The sequence below is a fragment of the Narcine bancroftii genome, chromosome 1 (genome assembly GCF_036971445.1).
Source record: "Narcine bancroftii isolate sNarBan1 chromosome 1, sNarBan1.hap1, whole genome shotgun sequence".
Taxonomy (NCBI): Eukaryota; Metazoa; Chordata; class Chondrichthyes; order Torpediniformes; family Narcinidae; genus Narcine; species Narcine bancroftii.
In genome coordinates this window covers 319,234,943-319,256,967 of record NC_091469.1, presented here as the reverse complement: position 1 = coordinate 319,256,967, position 22,025 = coordinate 319,234,943, and the positions used below count along the sequence as shown (strand labels likewise).

The following is a 22,025-nucleotide window of genomic DNA, read 5'->3' as shown; positions in this document are numbered from 1 at the left end:
TCAAAAATGTATTAGAGGTGGCATGCCCAGCAGCGAGAGCCGATGCTGTTTTTTGGTCATGTCACCCCCACCATCCTCCCCCTTCATTGCACATCCTTCCCCACCCCCTAACTATCCCCTCCCTCCTAAAACCACCCCCCTTAAAAGATGGCCAGAATATTCTCAAAAAGGAATCCAGAATGGTAAAGTTCCACAAACCTTCTGCTGGGAATCCTAACAACACCCGGGCATCAGATCCACGGGACGCGGAGGGAGCAAGAGTGTTGCAGGTTGACCGTGCAAACTTTGAGAACGGGGAAAACAAAATTGTAACACGAGAAGTCTGTCGATGTCATCAGCCGGCAAGCCAGTTGGAAGGCTCCCCGCACAACCAGTCACTTCTCCCACCTGTCGAGCGGTGCAGCGGATGGGCGAGCGCCTGTGATTTCCTGTCGGCGCGACGGGCATGGCAGGCTGCGCACGGCCCCCGGGCAGCGCGAGCCCCGCGCGACTGGCACCGGGCGGCCCTTCCACAGCGCGAGCGCACTTCTCCCGGTCGCCACGGCCTTCAGCGCTTGCACCCGCGCGGACCCCAGGGATGGCTGGTTCGACCCTGCACATGAAAAGAGAGATGGTGGCTGTCCGCAAAGGCTGATCGGCAGCGCGTTGGGCCTGAGTGGGTGGGTAAGCAGGGGTGGGCAGAGGGTGTAGGTGAGGAGTAATGGGCAGGGGAAGTTATGGTGGTGCGAGGGGCAGTTAGAGGGAGGGATGAGTAGAAGGAGGGGTGGATAGGGAAGAGGTAAAAGGGGAGGGGCAGGGCGAGTAGGGGAGGGGTGATTAGAGGGTGAGAGACGGGTAGAGGGAGGAACAGGTTGAGGGGAGAGGCAGTAGAGGGGCGTATATAGGATGGGGTGGGTAGAGGCAGAGCGAGAGGACTGGTCAGGTAGAGGGATGGTGGGTTGAAGGTGAATAGAGGCCTCGAGCCTGAGGAGTGAGCAGGAAATGCTGAGTCCTGATGCAGGCCAAAATGGACATAGCCTGTGAATGGTGACTACATCTCCACAGGGACAAAATATGTTTCCCTCAGGTCAAGCAAAGGGTGAACTTGAGCTACCTACTCCTGACCTGTAACATTATCCTCCTAAAGTTATATCCTAAAATTTAACATTACATATGTTGAAAGAAGAGAAAACATGCAGATGTTGTTGAAAATTTTCAATAAATATTTAGTTCGGCCCTCGACTTAGTCCAAGTTTTTAATTTTGGCCCTCCGTGAATTTGAGTTTGACACCCCTGAGATAGAAGGTTCGGAAGCCTGGAATCCAGCACTTTTTGGTTCAAGAACAGTTATTTTTAAAGCCTCTGTCAGCACTCAACATTAGCAAAATCATGGAGCTGATTTTGGTCTTCAGAAAGGGGAAGACAAACCCATCAGTGTCAGCAGCGGAAAAGGTTAAGAACTTAAAATTCCTGGGTGTCAACATCTCTGAGTCTCTGTCCTGGGGCTAACATGTCAATGCATTCATGATGAAGACTCGCCAGTGGCTATACTGGGTGAGAAGTTTGAGGAGATTTGCTATGTTACCGAAGACGCTTGCAAATTACTGCAGGTGAACTGTGGAGAACATTCTGACTGGTTGCATCACTGTCTGGTAATAGAGGCACCAATGCACAGGGCAGGAAAAGACTCCAGAGCGTTGTGATCTCAGCTTGCATTTGATGGGCATTCGTCTTCCATCCATCGAGGACATCTACAAGCACTCTGCCACCCCCAGGAGGGAGGTGCAGGAGCCTGAACTCCGCAGTTCAAGGACAGCTTCTTCCCCTCCGCCATCAGATTTCTGAACGGACAATGCACCCGAGACACTACCTCACATTTTCTTCTTCATCTGTACTAATTTATTTTTAAAATGTAACTTATAGCTCTTTTTGCAAAGCAAGTAATTTAGTGACATGTCCTCGACAGGAAATAAATTCTGATTCCCATCCTACCCAAACCCACCAAATGACCTGCCTCAACTACAGAAACTTCACTTTTTCAGGCACTGTGCAATTGCATTTATCCTTTTACAGTTAATATTTCCTTGCATGCTGGCATCTGGTGCTAATTTAATTAACTGTATTGGAGGAGATGTGGCCGCATCAGCACATTGCACTGATGCAGATGGAATTTCACCTCGTTGACTGGTCCGACCTGTCCATGAGGAGCGCGTTGTAACGAGGGCGGTGACGGGACAATGCCGTCGTCCTCAAAATTCTACCCCGTTGCCCACCGGGACCGGGGGTGGACCTTCTCTGACACAAACGGGACGCCGGCGGGCAGCCAACGGCCGGGTGGGTCTGACGGTCAATCTCGTGGACGGATACTTCCGACGGCCCGGCCGGTTGGTTCTATCTGCCGCGGGTTTAAAACCTTGTTCATTCTGATGATTGGCAGGTAGGCATCGCCGTGCAACCAGAGAGGTGTCTGGGGAAAACACCTTCCAACCGGAAAATTAAGACTTGTTTTGTCAACGTCTGCCCTTTCGGGTTGACTTTCCAAAGGAGGTTTGCCAGAGTGATAACCCACAGAGCTGAGTGGCTCACACTGACCCTGTCTACTGCTCTGTGGTGTGTAGGACACCCCTCCCCCCAACCCATTCTCATCTCTCCCCTTACCATAACTTGGATTCCTCCCCTTGCCAGTCTGCAGGCTTTATTCAGACACCTTCCTGTTCTTTGCTTACTCCTTGAAGAAGGGCTCAGGGCCGAAACGTCTGGTATAGACCTTTACCTCCTCTGGATGCTGCAAGACCGGCTGAGTTCCCCTCCAGCATTTCTATCCAGTGCTGGTTTTGTGGCACTGCCAGACTGAGATCACCCGGACGGAAATTGATCGGACAACACCTCATCTTCTGACTGGGCACCTTCCAACCAGGTGGTATTAATATCGACTTTTCTGGCATTTGTTAAAACACCCAACCCCACCCTCACTTCTTTCCCCATCGCTTTCCCCCAGCTCTGTCTCTCCTTTTGCACAAACTTCCTTTCTGAGATTTCCTGTTTTTTTTTGCTCATTCGGTTCATTCCTTGAAGAATATCCCAGGCCTGAAATGTCGGCAATATATTTTTCTCTCCTATGGACACTGAAAAACCGGCTGAGTTCCTCCAGCATTTCGGTGTGTTTTTACTATAATCACAGGGTCTGCAGACTTTTGTGTTTCAGGTGGTTTTGTTGTTGCCTACAAGATTGGCTGGATGTATTCCCGTCCCCCCCACCACCACCAGTGGAGCCTCCTCGCTGACCTTAATTCGACTACAGGATTTCCACACCAAATTTCAGAAAACTCTCAAGGGATTGGAATGATCATTTCCAAATCATGTTGATTTAGAAGAAGGTCAAGTTGGATATTGTTTCTTATCTTAGAAATACCAAATCCGTTTCATGATCTTTGATGTCTGGAAACAATTGAATCATAGGGTGGCACAATTAGCACAATGCTCTGGGACTGGGGTTTGAACCCCACGCTGACTGTAAGCAGTTTGTACATTTTTCCCGTGTCTTTGTGGGTTTTCCCTAGGAGTTGCAGTTTCCTCCCACCATTGGAAACATTCCAGCGGTGTAGGTCAGTCTGGTGTAATTGGGCGGCATCTGCTGAAAGGGCTTGTTACTGTGCTGTATATCAAAACTTAAATTTAAAAATTGCAGTTTAATCCAGCACAGTAGTTGTTTTAATGAAAGTAGATTCTGTTTGTTTAATTGTGAATAGTAGGTAAATGTTAGGTACTCTTTTATATTCATGGGACTAAATGTTGAAAATTGTTGGTAGGAAAATGTTACTTAATTATTTTCAGTGAGCCCAGGATATAACCAAAAAGACTAATAGCAGTCAAAATAAAATGAAAGATTCATAATTACAGTGATCGATTTTAACAATTCTGTGCTGCTGGGAAGAAATTACATATATGATCCTTGTGATTTTTCCATCTATTCTTTTTAATTGTCTCATGTCCAGCAGCAGGAATCGGGATGAGGCCCTGAAGAGGGAATATAGGGAGTTAGGAAGGAAGTTGAAAAGCAGGACCTCAAGGGTAGTAATCTTGGGATTGCTGCCTGTGCCACACACCAGTGTAGCTATGTTATATTTGGAAAGTATCAGGTTCGGTGGATTCACAGAGAAACAAGTCTGAAATCAGTGTTACAATCAACAGTAACTATTGAACACACAGGAGACAAACTGGGGAGAACGTCAAACAATATTTAATTACTACTAAACAACTAGATAGACATTCACATTGGAGTCAGGTTGGTCTCCAATACCAGTGGCCGCCTATCTTCTACATGCTCCTGCACTTGTACACACTTCACGTATGGACTTTCCAACACACTCCTAACTCTCTGTATTAACGCAAGTGCAGTTCTCTGCAAACACTGATCAATCACAGCACAACGATTCAACTTAAATATAGTGCACACCTTACCCGTGACACCGCCAGCGATGTCCACCGTAGCCACCTGGTATGGAGTGATGTTTAGTACTTGGACCAAGAGGGAGAGAGAGAAATGTAATGTGGATTGATATTTATACTGTTCTGAGCTGGGCGCCTGGCCGATGATGGCACTGAGTCATTTAAATGAGCCAACAGTAAGGTGTGCACGAATGGGGGGGTGGGGGGGGGGCAACCTTGATTGGCAGGTGATGCAACTTCTGAATAAGTTTCAGACAAGGAGGTCACCCGATCTTCTGTAATCCACAATGTTCCAGACAGGCAGGGAGGCCATGTGTTGCTCCACAATCACATATAACATGGTAGGAATAGGAAGTTGTGGCAGAAGAGTTGGTGCAAGGGGCAGGGATTCAGATTTGTGGATCATTGAGATCTTTTCTAGGGAAGATCTTACCTGTACAAAAAGGACGGGCTGCATCTGAATGGGACAGGGACCAATATCCTGGTGGGCGGGTTTTCTAGAACTGTTGGGGAGGGTTTAAAGTAGTTTATCAGGGGGATGTGAGGCAGAATGTGAGTGCAGAGAATAGGGCAGAAGGTGGAAAGCATGATACAATATGTTGTGAATTTGTAAGGAAAGATAGTCAGGGGAGGAAGCATAAACATAATCAGTTAGAGGGTTTGAAGTGTATTGATTTCAATGCAAGGAATATTACGAATAAAGGAGATGAACTTGAAGTATGGATTAGTACGTGGAACTACAATGTTTTGGCCATTACAGAGATTTAGCTGGCGGAAGGACAGAATTGGCTGATTCAGGTACCGGGGTTTTGGTGTTTTAAAAGGAACAGGATGGGAGGTCAGAGGGGCAGTGGAGTAACATTACTGGTTAGGGATAGTATCATAGTGTAGACAAGAAAAATGCTGTATAGACAGTATGGGTTGAAGTCAGAAATAGGAGGGGAGCAATTACTGAATTGGATGTAGTCTCCAGGTATAAGCCCCCAAATAGCCCTCAGGATATTGAGGAACAGATAAGTCGACAGATTTTGGAATGGTGCAGAAATTACAGGTTTGTTGTCATGGGAAACTTCAACTTCCCTAATGTTGATTGGCACCTCCTGATTACAAGAGTGAATGATGGTGTCAGGATTCCTGACAGTATGTGGACTGGCTGACAAAAGGAGAGGCCATACTGCATGTAGAACTAGTTAATGAACCTGGTCAGGTGGCAGACTTCTCAGTGAGAGAGCATTTTGGTGAAAGTGATCATAACTCCCTGAGCTTTAGCATAGCTATGGAGAAAGATAGAAGCAGACAAAATTGGAAAGTGTTCAATTGGGGAAGGGCTAATTACAATGGGACAAGGCAGGAACTAGGGAGAGTGAATTAGGAACAGATGTTCATGGGACAAAGTACAGAAGTAATGTGGAGGGTGTTTAGAGATCACAGGGTATTTTAGAGAGCACTGGTATTCTGGAAATGTTTGTCTCACTGAAATGGAAAAAGATGGTAGAAAAAAGGAACTGTGGTTGACAAAACTGATGAGGCAGCCAGTTAAGAGGAAGAAGGAAGCTAACATTAGATTTAGGAAGCAGAAAACAGGAGGGGCTCATGAAAATTACATGATAGCCAGGAAAAAACTTAAGAAAGGACTTAGGAGACCTTAAAGGGGCATGAGAAGGCCTTGGCATGTAAAATTAAGGAGAACCCAAAGGTGTATGTGAAGAACAGAAGGATGACCGGAGGCAGAGGAGGTTGGAAATGTTCTAAATGAATAGTTTGCATCAGTATTCACAAGAGAACGGGACCGTGGAATAGGAGCTTGGAATTGAACAGGCTTGTGTGCTGGACAATGTAGAGATTAAGAAAAGGAAAGTATTGGATCTTCTTAAAAACATCAGGATTGATAAGTTTCTGGGGCCAACACGATATACCCTTCGTTGCTGTGGGAAGGGAGGGAAGAGATAGCTGGGGCATTGGCTATGATCTTTATATCCTCCTTGCCACAGGGGACGTGCTCCCCTTGTTTAAAAAAAGGTAATGGGGAGAATCCTGGGAATTAAATACTGGTGAGTCTTAAATCACTGGTGTGCAAACTATTGGAAAGGATTCTTAAGAATAGGATCTATAAGCATTTGAAGGAGTAGCATGGCTTTGTGAAGGGAAGGTCTTGCTTCAGGAGCCTAAATGAGTTTTTTGAGGAGGTAATAAAAGAAGTTGATGAAAGTAGAGTGGTAGATGTGGTCTACATGGAGTGAAACACCAAAATCTACAGATGCTGTGATTGTAGTAAAGACATGCTGAAATGCTAGAGGAACTCAACAGTCTTTCAGCTTCCATAAAAAAAAGCAAAGATATATCGCCAACATTTCAGGCCTGAGCCCTTCCTCAGGGAATAAGCAGAATAAGCCAGAAGCAAGAAATCTCAGAAAATCTCTGAATTCTGACAATGTTGGCAGGGGAGGAATCCAGACCAACAAAAGGTGTTAATTGGATCTGATAAGGGGAAAGGTGAGAATTTATTACATCTGTGCGAAAGGAGACAGGGAAGGGAGAGATAGCTGGGGGAAGGTGATGGGGGGATAAAGGGGGTGGGGGGGGATTTAACGAAAGCCAGATGCCTTCTGGTTGGAGCGTGACCAGTTGGAAAATGAGATGTTCCTCCATTTTACGGGTGGTCTCAGTCTATATTGATTTTAGTAAGGCTTTTGACATGGTTCAAAAACTCATGAGGCATGGGATCCACAGAACTTTGGCTGCATGGATTAAAAATTGGCTTGCATATAGAAAGCAGAAAGCAGTAGTGGATGGAAAGTATTCTGCCTGGAGGTCAGAGACTAGTGGAGTGCTGCAAGGATTTGTTTTGAGATCCCTGCTCTTTGTGATTTTTCGAAATGACCTCGATGAAGAAGCAGAAGGATGGGTTCGTAAGTTTGCCGAGGGTATAAAGGTCGGAGGAGTTGTGACTAATGCTGAAGATTGTCGTAGGTTACAAAACGATATAGACAGGATGATGAGTTGGGCAGAAAAGTGGCAGAATGAGTTCAATTCAGATAAGTGTGAAGTGATGAGTACAACAAGGTTAATGATCGAATACTTATACATTAAAAGTGTGGAGGAACAGAGGGACATTTGGGTCCAAATCCATACATCTGTCAAGGTTGGTAGGATAGTAAAGAAGGCCTATGTGATGCTGGGCTTCATTAATAGTGGGATTAAATTCAAAAGTTGAGAGGTCATTTTGCAACTCTACAAATCTCTGACGAGACCACACTTAGAGTTCACTTAGTATTCTTAGTGTTCAGTTCTGGTCACTTCATTAGAGGAAGGACGTGGAAGCTATGGAAGGATACAGAGGAGATTTACCAGGATGTTACCTGGATTGGATAATGTCTTATGAGACAAGGTTAGCAGAGCTTAGAAGGATGAGAGGAGACATATTACATGTCTACAAGATTCTGAGAAGTTTAGATAAGGTGGATAGCCAGTTCCTTTTTACCAGGGATGGAATAGCAAACTGTAGTGAACTGGGATTCACTAGAAGTGTGCTATACTAATGTCTGGTCCCGCCTCCCGGCTCCTCCTCTGTGGGCCCGTGTATAACCCAGGTTTCCTGCCTAAACCCAGAACCCCTCTGAAGCCTGTTCATGAACCCTACTGGTGTTGTAAGCTAATAAGAGCGTTAGTTCTCCCTCCAGTTAAGTGTGAGCTTTTAGCTACACTACAGTTTTATTAGCTTACAAACAAGGATGGAGGAGTTGCTCAAGCCCAGTCTGCTGTTAATAGACCCCCAGTCCCCCAATGCAGCTGAGGAGTTCACGTATTGGCTAGACTGCTTCCAGGCATACCTGAATGTGACCAGGGATGTCTTCCATACAGACAAGCTCCGGAGGTTGGGACTCGTCTCAAGGGTAGAGATGAAGGGGTATGCAGTCGTCCGAGACTGCCTGATGTATGAGGCCGCCATTGAGGCGCTGAAGGCCCGCTACATGAAGGCCCAGAATGAGGTCCTAGCGAAGCACTGGCTCACCCTATGCTGCCAATGGCCCAGAGAGTCGATTGACAACTACCTGCTAGATCTGCGGATGCTTGCTAAGAAGTGCAGGTATGAGGCCACTTCAGGCCACATCTGGGAAGATGAACAGATCTGGTACACCCTAGTCGCAGGGGTCCGCTCGAGGTACGTGAGGCAGCGACTACTCGAGTCAGGAAGGAAGGACCTCGCTAGCCAGGTCAAGCTGGCCAAATCTTTGGAACAGGCCAGTCTTGAGAACAGTCTCAGATGACTGCGTACCCCTTCATCTCTACCCTCCCATAAATTGGAGGAACGATACATTATATTCCATCTGAGCACCTTCCAAACAGTGCATCTCAGTGAGACAACAGTTATAATGAGTAATGAGAATTTGTCATATACATAGGTACAATGTACAGCTGCACAAAAAGTCTTACTTGCTGCAGCCAATCAGATATGTAAGAAAACTACAGTAGTATTCATTCAATTACCACAATATGCTAAGACAGAGAAAGACATAATAAATATAACATTTTAGATGGATAAATATTCATAGTTGTAGTTAGAAAAAAAATGTGGCATGTCAATAATATAGACAGAACCCTTGGTGGTCCTGGAGTAATTTATAGTTTGGGTAGTAAGGGTATAGGTTCAAGTGCCCAATAGCTGTTGGATAAAAATAGTTCTTGAACCAAGAGGTGTTGGAGTTCAAACTTCTGTAGCTCATGCCTGAAGGTAGCAAGAGAAGAGATTGTTACCAGGGTGATGGGGTTTTTTTTATGATGCCAAGCCAAAGAAAGATAATCTCAACCAATGTCTATTTCACCTATTGGCAGATCATCCTGTCAAATTTGTGGAACATAGAACATTACAGTACAATACAGGCTCATCGGCCCTCGATGTTGTGCTGACATATATAGTCCTACCAAAAAAATACTAAACCCTTCCCACCTCGTAATCCTCTATTTTTATTTCATTCGAAAGGGACCCTCCGGAACTGATAGAGACGACCATTAGCCTCAAATGCTCTGTACAGGCATTCCTCAGAAATGATTGGCAGCTGGTGATAGGCAGCTTTCAGGTCGATGGTCGAATAGATCAGATACTGTGCGATATTATTCGCCATATCCGAAATGTGAGTGAGGGGGGGTATGCATCCAGGAGTGTGTATCTGTTAATTGTTTGGCTTTAGTCAATCACTAACCTGGATTTGATTTCCCGGACAACTACCACTTGCTACGGGCTGGTGCTGGGTTCGATGATCCCCTCCTCCAGCAGGCGCTGGGTCTCTGTCTTTATAAATTCCCTGTCTCCCACATTGTACCTCCTGCTCTTAGAGACCAGAAAACTCTAAGGTCACGCTTTTAAGGTGACACAGGAAGTCCAGACCCAACAATACTGGAGCACACAATTCATCTAAAATGTACATGCAAAATTTACAAAATTCCCCCACCTCAAATGACAGATGAACTATACAACGTTTCTGTGTACGTGCCGAATGGGACAGGGACGCTAGGAAGATTCGCTAATTAGAGGGGTACATTTTCAAGTTATATTTTTGCACAGTCAGTGAAACTTTCCATGGAGCCTGTGCCAATCAGGCACTTGGTCAAATGCCCATTTACCTTCACCGTCAAGTTGCTGAGCTGGTGAAGTCTATTCAGGTCGAGGACCAGTGATGCCAGGTTGCCAGAGACGTCGTGTTCTTCTCACGAGTGGCCCCCTCCGTCCTGAGTCAACCTGTGCAGGTAAGATGGTGCCGACCTCGTGGCACAGCAAAATGGCCGCCCTCCTTTCTCCTCTGTTGATGATGGCACTGAATTCAAAATCGGGCCGCTGCAAGATGGCCACCAAGGCTTTATGTGCCATTTCCATAGGCAGCGGGTTGCACAGTAGGTGATCTCGGGTGAGTCCAGGGCAGACGGTTTGGTGCTGGAATTGGATCCAGGAGTGGTACACACTGTGGACTTCCCCAGACCTCCCTTCGTGTGGCAGATCCTCGTCCAATGTCCCTTCTTCCCACAGCTGGAGCACGCCAAGTCTTTGGCCGGGCATTGGGCATGGGGGTGCTGTTCCTTGCTGCAGAAAAAGTACTCCCAAGCTCGGGAAGCGGCAATCATTAGAGTGGGGGCAGCTGGTCCTCAGAGGTGCTCACCCGAGAGCTCATGTTTGCTAGCCTCCAGGTTGTAAGCTAATAAAAGCGTTCGTTCTCCCTCCAATCAAGTGTGAGCTTTTATCTACGCTACAGTTTTATTAGCTTACAAACAAGGATGGAGGTGTTGCTCAAGCCCAGTCTGCTGTTAATAGACCCCCAGTCCCCCGATGCAGCTGAGGAGTTCACATATTGGCTAGACTGCTTCCAGGCGTACCTGAATGTGACCAGGGATGTCTTCCACACAGACAAGCTCCGGAGGTCGGCACTCGTCTCAACGGTAGAGATGAAGGGGTACGCAGTCGTCCGAGACTGTTCTCGAGACTGGCCTTTTCCAATGATTTGGCCAGCTTGACGTGGCTAGTGAGGTTTGGCAGTGCATGAGGCCATGGATAGATATGTCTTTGTGGGAATGGTGTGTGAAATTAAAATGGTTGGCCATTGGGAGGCCCCCATTATTACAGTGGACATTGAAGGTGTTCAACGAAGTGAACTCCCAGTCTGTGTCCAGTCTCTCCGATGTAGAGGAGTCCACAACAGGAGCACTGCATGAAGTAGATGACCCCTGCAGATTCACAAGTGAAATGTTGTTAATTTTAAATTTAATTTGGAATGTCAGCCTGTTTTTCATACCTTGATAAAGGGTTCAGCACTCACTCCTCGGGTCCCTCTCTCACTATAAATCTCTGACCTCTACCAGAGCAGATTCCCCTACCCTGACTGTGATCAATCGCCTCATAATTTTGTATATCTCCATAAGGTCAGCCTTCTATGCACCAGGGAAAAGGCTCCAACCTATCCAGTTTCTCCTTTTAACTCAAGCCCTCCTTGTCCCAGTAATATCCTTGTCAATTTTTTTTGCATGCTTTCCAGGCACATGGCATGTTTGCAATAGCGAGGCAAACAAAACTGCACACAATATGTTGTCACAACTCTTGTAGTCAATGGCCTGACCAATGTTAGCAGGATGTGGTTATGCTGGAAAGGGTGTAGAAAAGATTTACCAGAATGTTGCCTGGGTTGCAAAACTGGTTACGGGGAGAGATTGGATAGGCTGAGCTTGTTTTCCTTCAAGCAAAGGGGGCAGAATGGTGACTTGATGAAGGTGATGTAAAATTATATGAAGGTATAGACAAGGTAGATAGGCAGAATCTCTTTCCCATGGTAGGGGTATCAAACACAGGGCATAAGGTGAAGGTGATTTGAGGATAATTGTTTTTATTCAGAGAGTAGTTAATATTTGGATTCTGCCAGAGGAGATGGAGAAATTAGATATAATCACAATGTTTAAGAAATATTTAGACAAGCACTTAAGGCATTAATCAATAGGGGCTAATGTGGGTAAGTGGTCTTAATGGGCAAACAGGTTAGTAATGGCATGGTGGGCTGAAGGGCTCATTTCAGAGCAGTTCAATTGAATAACTGATTGTAATTCAGCTGATTGTGGAAGTTCAGGGTTAGTGGTCAATAAAGGCCAGAAGATCCAAGTTACTTTATTAAATACATTGGAGATCGTAAATTAAATAAAAAGAATTTTAAAAAAACTTTAATTCATCCAATCTTCTTGACCCCTCATCTTACCTTCATAAATCAACTTAATTGTGACAATGGGATTTGATTGCCTTTTACTGAACCCAGCCCAGCCACATGAACACTATGCACACAGGAGATTCCAGATGCTGGAATCTGAAGCCAAACACATTCTTCTGGAGAAACTCAGCTGTACATTAACTGCAGGACTGCATAAACTGCCACCAGATGAATGTGCCAGCAAGCACATTTTTGCTTTGGTCAGACAGTATGCAATCTGGAGAAAAGTAATGAGTCATAATTGGTACAACTGGTGCTCAATTTCTTACAGCAACTTACAAGCAGTTTTGTAAAATTTGATTTCATTGATAAGATATATTAGTTTCTACATAAATTGTGGTGGTACACCACCAGCCTACTGCAGGGGGTGACCTCTGTACCTGCAGGAGTGTAAGGGGACAGAACAACACCTGGCCGGCTGTCAATCAGTCGGCCTGAATGGATCAAGCCCCCCCCCCCCCCCCGGTCAGGTGTCAATCACCCTCTGGGATATAAGCCTGTGCCAGCCTCCTGAGGCCTCACACAGAGTTGCTGCAGCCACAGCCAGCCTGGCTCTGTGGAAGTCTTTGTGGATTAAAGCCTGTTGTACAGTCTTTACCTTGTGTGTGTCTGATTCTGGCTAACAGCACACCACAATTTAATCCACAAAATTTTCCCGCAGCTGCCATGGAAAAACTCCTGAGTGCAGGGAGCCTTGAAGTCGACCCACACGCTTCGAGATCTGGCACCACGTAGTGCAGGCAATCATCGAGGCGCATGCAGGCGGCATCCTGGACTCAGATCGGAAGAGGCTGGTCCTACTCTGGTCAAAGCTGGGTTCCCACGCCTTCCAGGCAACCAAAGGCTACTCCACGTACAAGAGCGCAATGGACACTCTTGAGAACTTGTACAAGCCTCCCATGGATGTGGTCTGTGCAAGGTACCTCCTCAACAACCGAGCCCAGCAATCCCGGGAGACAGCTGAGTCTTACCTGGGACACCTGTGAGAGTTGGCCCGACCATGACTGGCTGAATCCAGGGTAGGCAGAGAGGAGGTTGAGAGGCTGATCCCGGATGCCTTCGTTCAAGGGCTATGCTCGAGGGCCATCCGGCAGAAGCTGCTAGAAGATAGTATCTACACACTGACCAAGACAGTGGAAATGGTCTGAACCCTGGAAGCTGCAGCCCTGCACATTGAAGCCTTCGATTCCAGGTTCCCCCAGGCTCCCTCATGGCCTTCTCACAGCTGCAGCCCCAGACCGATCTGGGGAGGAGAAGTCAATGCGGCAGGCGGTCTTGTAAGTACTGTGGGTCCTGGTGTGGGTCAGACCGATGATCGCGCCGAAACTGTCCAGCTAGGAACCAATACTGTTCAATACATAAATTAATCTGGTATGTGTTAGATATGGAATAATTGAGAAAATGTTACCATGCTAATAAACTCTTGAGGTCCTAGAAGGATTGAACTAAATAATGGAGCTACTTATTTTAAAAAAATCTATTGGATGCAGTTCAGACTCCAACAAGATGCTTTATTAAACCTTTGTGCGATTCAGTTTTCTCCTTAAGGAATCCAAATGGACAATGTGAGTTCATGATTAAGCTACTTTCTATGACAAAAATACTATTTCCACATACACTGCTTCTTTCAACCAGATTCTGCCATGTTTTTGACCTGGAATAGTTCAAGTAATGCAAATTCTAATGTGTACTAAGAACAAATGCAAAGATTTCAGATCAGTTTTTGTATACTTCAGATTTAATGGTCAATAATCAATTTACAGCTTTATAAAACTTTGCCTAGGCTGCTCTTGAAATATTGTGTGCAACATTACGAGAAGGATGTGGAGACTTTGGAAAAGGAACAGAAGTTGTTTAATGGGACATTTCCTGGTTCATTGTACGAGTTCTGGGGAGAAATTGGATTGTTTTCTCTGGAGCACAAGAAGCTGAGGGGAGGAGACCTGTTGGAGATTTATAAAATCACGAGCGGCATTGATAAGGTGGACAGTCAGAATCTTTTTTTCTCCAGGGTGTCACATATTAGAGAACATGCATTTATAGTGAGGGGGAAGAAAGTGAAGGTGGAAGTGCAGGGCAATTATTTTACTATAGAGTGGTAGGTGCCTGGAACAGGGAGTTGTGGTGGAAGCATATTCATTAATAGCATTTAATGGGCTTCCAGATAGACACATGAGTGTGAAGGAGATGGAAGGATATCTATCAAGTGCAATCAGCAGAGTTTTAGTTTGATTTGGACATCATGTTCAGTACCAACATGAGGGTTGAAGGGGCCTGTTCCTGTGTTGTAGTTTTATGTTCATTGCCAAATAATGAGCAAAGCACATAACTGATAGATTTTATCAACTTTCTCAGATTTCAGAAAGTGGCAAAAGTTTATAGAATGAGAAAAAGGCTGACTGCTTTTTCTGATCTTACTAATTTTACACCTTTGTAAATTTAGTTTGCTTTATAATAGAAACTGCAATATAATATTTCTAATGTTTACAGATACATTGCAAAACACAACTTTTGGATTCTGAATGGCAGATTTATTTAAGAAATTCACCAATCAAGAACAGATTCTGAAAGATAGAGACCATCAGCTTTTCAACTTTATAAAGCAATGTTTTACATCAAAGACGAAAGATGGTTTGTATTTATAAAGGCTGCATATTTTAATCAAAGAGAGCATCTACTTCCTCCCAATCTTAAATTCTGAGCTGCTGCCTTCATCTATTTTCTTTGTTCTCGTAGGTTTTAAAATGTTGCAGATGCTAATATGCAAACTTTGTATTCAATGAAAGTGAAAAAAATACAATGTTGGTAGATACAAAGAGGAAGAAATTAAAGCTAGTTTCGCTTTTTGAATTGACTTTTTTTTCTTGAGAGAAATATAGACGACACTTTCCTTATTCTAATATATCTTAATTTCAGAGTATCATCTTCCAAAGTATGAGCTGTGATATACAAAATTTCTATCTCTTTAAATGAAACTCTGTGGCTGTTATTTTATGTAGTTTTAATTCATTGATAGAACAGATAAAGAAAGCATTTACTGTATGATAGAGATACAAAGATATATAGAGATAAAAAAGGTATTTAAAGAGATACAAAAACTGTTATGAGCCCCTAAAACCCACCAGCAATAGATAATCACCAAGACAAATGGTTAATTAAACAAAAGTTGCTTTTAATGATCTTTAAACATAAAACAGGATCATATGTAATGTGTGTGTAAGTTTAGAAAAGTTCTTTAATTCACAGTCCAGTCTCACTTCTCATTCCTCCAAGTTCACTGGTTGCAGGCAATTCTTATACTGTTCACAGAATTTAACATTTATGAAGTTCACCAGGCTTTGGTGCTTGAAAGGTAAATGGTTACCACTCAGGAAGGTTCTTGTCATTTTTCAGAGAGATTTGCGGTTTGCTATACACAAACTGATTTCTTGTAATCAGTCACGTCAGTGTTTTGCTGAAGAAACTTGCCCCATCAGGGTTTTCCAGATGATGACCTCTTTCTTTCAGGTCACCGCAGAGTTCCTTTTTGTTTCCCTTATTTCAAATGAAACATTAGGCAGCCAGTCCTTTCCTCTTGTATTGTCCACAAGGGCTTTGGCCAGGCTGAACTAAGCACTCATAACCCATTTTTCAAAATGGAGTTTTTCCACAAGCTTGCCAGCTGAACTGAATTCTCTTTCTCTCTCTCACCCAGAAAAAAGTCTGTTTGCAAAACCACATGACCCTCTTAGAATACCAAACTGCACTCAGACAGCCTGCGGCTCCGACAAATTATTTTATCTGTTGCTTTACAAAACAACAATCCATTAGTGAAGTCCCTTGGGCACTCCCCAAAGCTTTTGAAAAGGCTCTTGGAGCCAGTCTGTCCAGCTTGAGCAGAGCTCCAGTATTTTAAAGAGATCTGTTTTGAAGTGTTTGTGTGTGGCTACACTAAAAAATCTGCCACAATTTATCTCCCAAAAACCTATCTATATACAATATAAAACACAACATATTCTGTGACAATACAAAAATTAAAAGAGAAATTTCACATGCTCATGCTTCCTTTAGATCTTGTAGAATAAAAGTCAAGTGATTAGCCTGGGTAGATATTAAGACATATTACATCATTGTCACCATGGTAGCACTACAAACAATAGTTCTCTAAAGAGACAGGCACACAATTAACTAAGAATCAAAAACACATTCTAGCCCCTAATTATTATAATAGATATTAATGGCTAATATATAATAATTGCTATTACAGATGCACAAAATAAATATAGTAGGTATAAGATTAAAAATAAAAACTTTCAGCTTCCTGTAAACGACAGTCTTGGTTTTGATCTGCACTTGATGAACAAAACCTTTCTTATCTGGAACTAGATCCACAATTTTCTCCAGCAACCAAAAAATTCTTGGTGAAGAATTGTCCATGATAATTACAGTATCTTCACATACAAAATTGCATTTAGCTTTAGACCATTTTTGTCGTTCTTGTAATAGCAAAAGATATTCTTTAATGCATCTTTTCCAAAATAAATCTGCAAGAAATTGCACTTGATTCCATTTGCATCTTGCATAAATATCTTTCAGCTGTCTCTTTATCAAATGCATTTTTCTGACAAAAACAAATTATCTCAAATTCAGCATTTGCTAACTCATCAACTGTTAGGGGACAGCTCTTTCAAGTGTTCAAATTTGCTTTCTTGATATGATTTAAAAGCATAGTTTTTTAACCTAAGAATCCATGCTACTGTGCGCTGCTGTGGCAATTGAGCCAGCGCTCCGGGTAGCAAGCACATCCAACGCCAGCAAGCCCATGCAGCGGCACTGGCTCCAACAAGTGAACTAGTGGGTAAATGGCAAGGGCAGCTTGAAGGCCAGCGACCCCAAAATGGCAGTGGCCTTGCTGCACAGCAAACAGACAGTACAGCACACAGGGAAGAAGGCATTGTTATTCAGGAAAGTACCCACACACAGCAAACCCACTTTTGTTATGAATGTTGTGATGTCAGCCAAGGGGGGAATGGTAGGAACAATGCAAGTAAAAAAGTTGGGCCTGAGCTCTAATAAAACTCAGAGATTAACCTGAATACACAACATATGTGTGACTTCTTTCGAGTAGTGTGCGGCTACAATTGGGGACTCCTACGGTTTAGACGGCATCTAAACCCACACAATGAGTGAACAATCTCTGTATGGAATCCAGGTGGCGTGCTGGGAGCCTGGCGTCTTTGAGGGCTGCCAACAACAACATGATTCGGACCTACGGTACCCACAAGGTCCAACTGCAGTTGGGAAGCAGCCTCTTCTCGTGGGTGTGAACAGCTGCTCCTCGGGGCAAACTTCCTGCGCACCCACAACCTGCTAGAGGACCTCAGGGAAGGAGATCAGTCTTTGCCAAGAATTTTCAATCCTTTCCCCTCAAAAACACCAGGATTCCAGCACTCCACCTGGACTCCATACAGAGATTGGAAAACTACTATGCCAGGGACCTGGCTGAGTTCACTGCAGTGCTCACCCCTCCCCCCCCAATTCACCACGGTGATGCTCCAACATTGATTACAGCATCACATCCTGACCCAGGACCTGCCGCTCCACGCAAGGGCAAGATGCCTTCCTCCGGAGAAGCTCCAGCTGGCGAAGGAGGAATTCAGGAAGTTGGAGGAGCTCAGCATCGTACGGTGGTCGGACAGCCCATGAGCTTTTCCTCTGTACATGGTACCAAAAGCATTTGGGGGCTGGAGACCATATGACAACTACCGCTAACCCTAACCCTAACCCCATGCCACGTATCCAGGACTTCACGGCTAACCTGGGAAAGGATTTTCTCCAAGGTAGACCTCATGTGGGGATATCATCAGATCCTGGTACACCTCGATGATACCCCCAAGACAGCCATCATCACCCTGTTTATCCTCTTCGAATTCCTCCGAATGCTGCTTGGGTTAAAAAGCACTGCATAGACCTTCCAGTGACTCATGGACACAATGGGCCGAGACCTGGATGGCACCTTCATGTACTTGGATGACATCCTGGTGATAAGCAGGAACCAACAGGAACATGTGGCGCATCTCCCCAACCTCTACAAACCCAGCCAAATGCCAGTTCGGTTTTGAGGCCATCGACTTCCTGGACCACAGGGTAACCAGGGAAGGAGCCTAGTAAAGTGGAGGCTATCCGGAAGTTCCCCAGACCCAACATGACCAATGACTACAGGACCTCATGGGGATGATCAATTTCTATCACATGTTGGTCCACTTAGCTGCCTGGATCATGCAGCCCTTGTTTGCCTGGATGGCAGGCAAGGTGAAGGACCTCATCTGGGACAAGGAGTCAGCAGAAGCCTTCATGAAGGCCAAGGAAGCCCAGGTGGATGCTGCTCTACTGGCATATCCCAGATCAGACACTCCATTGGCCCTGACAGTGGATGCCTCAGGAACGGCAATTCGCAGAGTTCTGGAGCAGCAGATCAAAGGAAGTTAGTGGCCGCTGGCAAATATCTGCAGCAAATATCTGCAGCCTCCAGAAGTGAAGTACAGCGCTTTTGACTGAGAGCTACTGGCACTGTACTTAGCCATCTGCCACTTCAGGTACTTTGTAGAGGGCAGGTCCTTCACGGCTTTCACAGATCACAAACCCCTGACTTTTGTCTTGGCTATGATCTCGAAACCCTGGTCGGCCCGCCAGCAGCGACACCTGTCTTACATCTTGGAGTACTTCACAGATGTAAGACACATCTCCAGCAAGGACAACATGGTGGCCGACGCACTGTCCAGGCAAGATATCCACACATTATCGAGGGGAGTGGACTTCATGGCAGTGGTGGAGGTGCAGCATAAAGACAGGAAGATGCCCCAATATAGGACTGCCATATCGGAACTGCAGCTCTAGGACATCTTAATCAGCACAGGTAACACCACCCTCCTGTGTGGCGTGGCCACCGGTCAGGTCAGAACCATCATCCCAGTGGCTTGGAGATGACAGGTTTTCAATTTCATCGACAGACTGGCTCACCCCTCCATCATGACCATGGACAAGCTGGTGGCCAGCAAATATGTGTGGCATGGATTGCAGAAATATGTCAGTGGGTGGACGAAGGCATGCATGCAGTGCCAAGCAACCAAGGTACAGCAGCACACAAAGACCCCACCTCAGCCTTGGAGACTACAGAATGAAGGTTCAATCACATCCACGTGGTCATAGTGGGACACTTGCTGGTATTCCAGGGTTTCCACTATCTTCATGGTGGTCAATCACTTTATCAGGTGGCCAGAAGTAGTCCCGCTGGCAGACATGTCCACAACTTCATGTGCCAGTGCCCTCATCTTGTCCTGGGTGCCATGGTTCGGGTTACCGTCCTACATCGCATCTGACAGAGAGGCCCAATTCACCTCCAATTTGTGGTCCGACCTCACCAGCCTGTGGGGTGCACAGCTGCATCATACAACAACCTACCACCTATAGTCCAATGGGTTGGTGGAGTGCTTCCACAGGAACTCAGAACCATGCTCATGATCAGACTCCAAGCACCCAACTGGGTAGATAAGCTACCATGGGTGCTGTTGGGCATCTGCATGGCACCCAAGGAGGACCTCAACATCTCTTCAGCTAAACTCGTCTATGGAGCTCCACTGCTGGTCCCAGGTGGACAGCAGGACAACTCTGCAGCATTCCTCAGCAGGCTAAGGGAAAGAGTCAGCATCCTGATCCTGTTTCTACCTTCCAGGCATGGACACATGAGGACCAACATACCCAAAGACCTGCAGGACTGTGAGTATGTTTTCATTCGCAGGGGTCCATATCATCCACCATTTCAGAGGTCATATGAATGTCCGTTCTGGGTCATCCACAACAATGGGGCCACATTTGAGTTGGAGGTTAGAGGCAAGATGGATGTCTTCACCACAGACAGGCCAAAGCTGGCACACCTGGTCCCGATGTGCCCAATTGAGACACCAGCACCATGCCAAAGAGGCAGGCCACCGAAGGCTGCAGAGACTTTGCCTCGGGGTGGGGGGGGGGGGTTAAGAGGGAGCCCACTGCTGCGGCAATCGATCTAGCGCTCTGGGCAGCGAGCACACCGGCACTGGCCCCATCAAGTGAAGTGGCAGGTAAATGGCAAGGGTAGCCAACAAACAGGGACAGTGCACGGGAAGAAGGGCATTGTTATGCAGGAAAGTACCCGCGTACGGGAAACCTGCTTTTGTTATGCATGTTGTGACATCAGCCAAGGGTGGCCATGGTGGGAACAGTGCAAGTATAAAAGTCGGGCCTGAGCCCTAATAAAACTGAGAGCTTAACCTGACTACGTGTGTGTAACTTCTTTTGAGTAGCGCAAGGCTACACTACTGCTTTTTTCAAAAAAAAACATGAAGAGTGATAGCAAATTAATTGAGTGAATGGATCATTTTCATTAGTATTTACATTAGTGTTTTGGATTTCAGGATCCTCCATTGAAATTTCTTTTAACTCTTCCGGATTTTGAAGTCACTTTTTTTGAGGTAGTGAAAGAAATTGAGGACCGGATATCCATATGTTGGTTCTTTTCCAAAAAGATTGAACTTTTGATCCTCTTGAAGCCATATCAGCTGGATTATCCGCTGTTTTAACATATCTCCATTGATTAGCTTGCAAAACCTTTTCGATTTCATTAACTTTGTTAGTCACAAAGGTTTTGTGAATAATGTATTTAAGCACTGATGTACTATCAGTCCAAAACATAGAGTCTGTTAACTCCATAGTGTCCATTTTGTTCGCCATAGTTAATTCCATTCGAGGTATGGTGACTGGCTTTAACGGACCCACTCTGGCTTTTCCCATTACAAATCAGCAATGTACTCACTTTTGATTATTTCGTAGTACTAAATGACTGTCAGGACCAAAACTGTCTTCACTTGCATCAGCAAAGTGGTGTAACTGAGCAAATGTGGCAATTCTGAAGCCTGTTGGTTTAAAACATCTGTTGACTTTAAAATCTTCTAATATTTTAAGACTCTCAATCCAATTTATCCAATCTTGTGCAATGGATTCTGGTATAGTTTCATCCCTTCCAAATTTTCTTCTGCACAATTCTTGCAGAATTTTATTGGCGATTAATACTACCGGTTGCAATATTCCCAAAGGATCGTATATTGAACTTACGATTGAAAGAATATCTCTTCTTGTTGAAGGCTGTTCTTTCAACACAATGTTGAATTTGAAACATCAGATTGAACACACCATTGCACGCCTAGAATTATTTTGACAGGTAGAACATCACAATAGTTCCCTTAAACAGACAGGCACAACATTAACAAAGAATCAAAACCACAAGGTTTTAACCTTAAAGGTAGAACATCAATCCACTATTGTTTGTAGTGTTACCATAGCGACTGCTAACAATAATCAGGATACCTGGTTTATTCTGGCTGTGCACAATATTCCAAAAACTGTAGCGCTGTTATTTTCAGCACCAAACTATGCCATGATATTGTCTTCAATCAGGAGCAGAACAGGGATAGAAACATGATCTAAAGAATAATCTCAATTTGGACATTTTTAATTGTGCCCCCTGCCTAGCTAGTGCCAAACAGGGATCGGACAGAAATATTTTTCCATATTTTTTATGTTGAGAGTTTTTAGCAAAAGTCACTTATAAAGTTGTTTTCATTTGTATATGTGTCACAAATAACAAAATAGGTTCATTAAGCAAGGGAGTAAAAATAAACTTTTTATTTCCATTGAAAAGGCAAAAGCTCTGTCGAACTGGAGGATCCAGTGTTATCTGTCGAAGCAGCGTTGAAGAAGAAATCTGAAAGGAAACAGGATATTCTGCGCTGTGGTTTCTTTACACCTGTTGCAAAGTAACTATGACTTTTTTAATATCTCTATCAA

At 44.8% G+C, this 22,025-nt stretch overlaps 1 protein-coding gene across 3 annotated transcripts in view; it reads left to right on the top strand.

Moving 5' to 3' along the window:
- Positions 1-2,260: 2,260 nt before the first annotated feature.
- The window catches only part of LOC138747522 (uncharacterized), a 168,439-nt gene continuing 148,674 nt past the window's right edge, over positions 2,261-22,025 (top strand). For 2 of the 3 annotated variants that reach the window (XM_069906825.1, XM_069906815.1), the window contains exons 1-3: positions 2,261-2,416; positions 14,658-14,798; positions 21,880-21,994. In XM_069906825.1, the coding sequence (XP_069762926.1) occupies positions 14,690-14,798; positions 21,880-21,994 (224 nt within the window). In that variant the 5' untranslated portion in view covers positions 2,261-2,416; positions 14,658-14,689. The remainder of the gene's footprint in view (positions 2,417-14,657; positions 14,799-21,879; positions 21,995-22,025) is intronic. The other variant, XM_069906807.1, reaches the window with a different exon arrangement.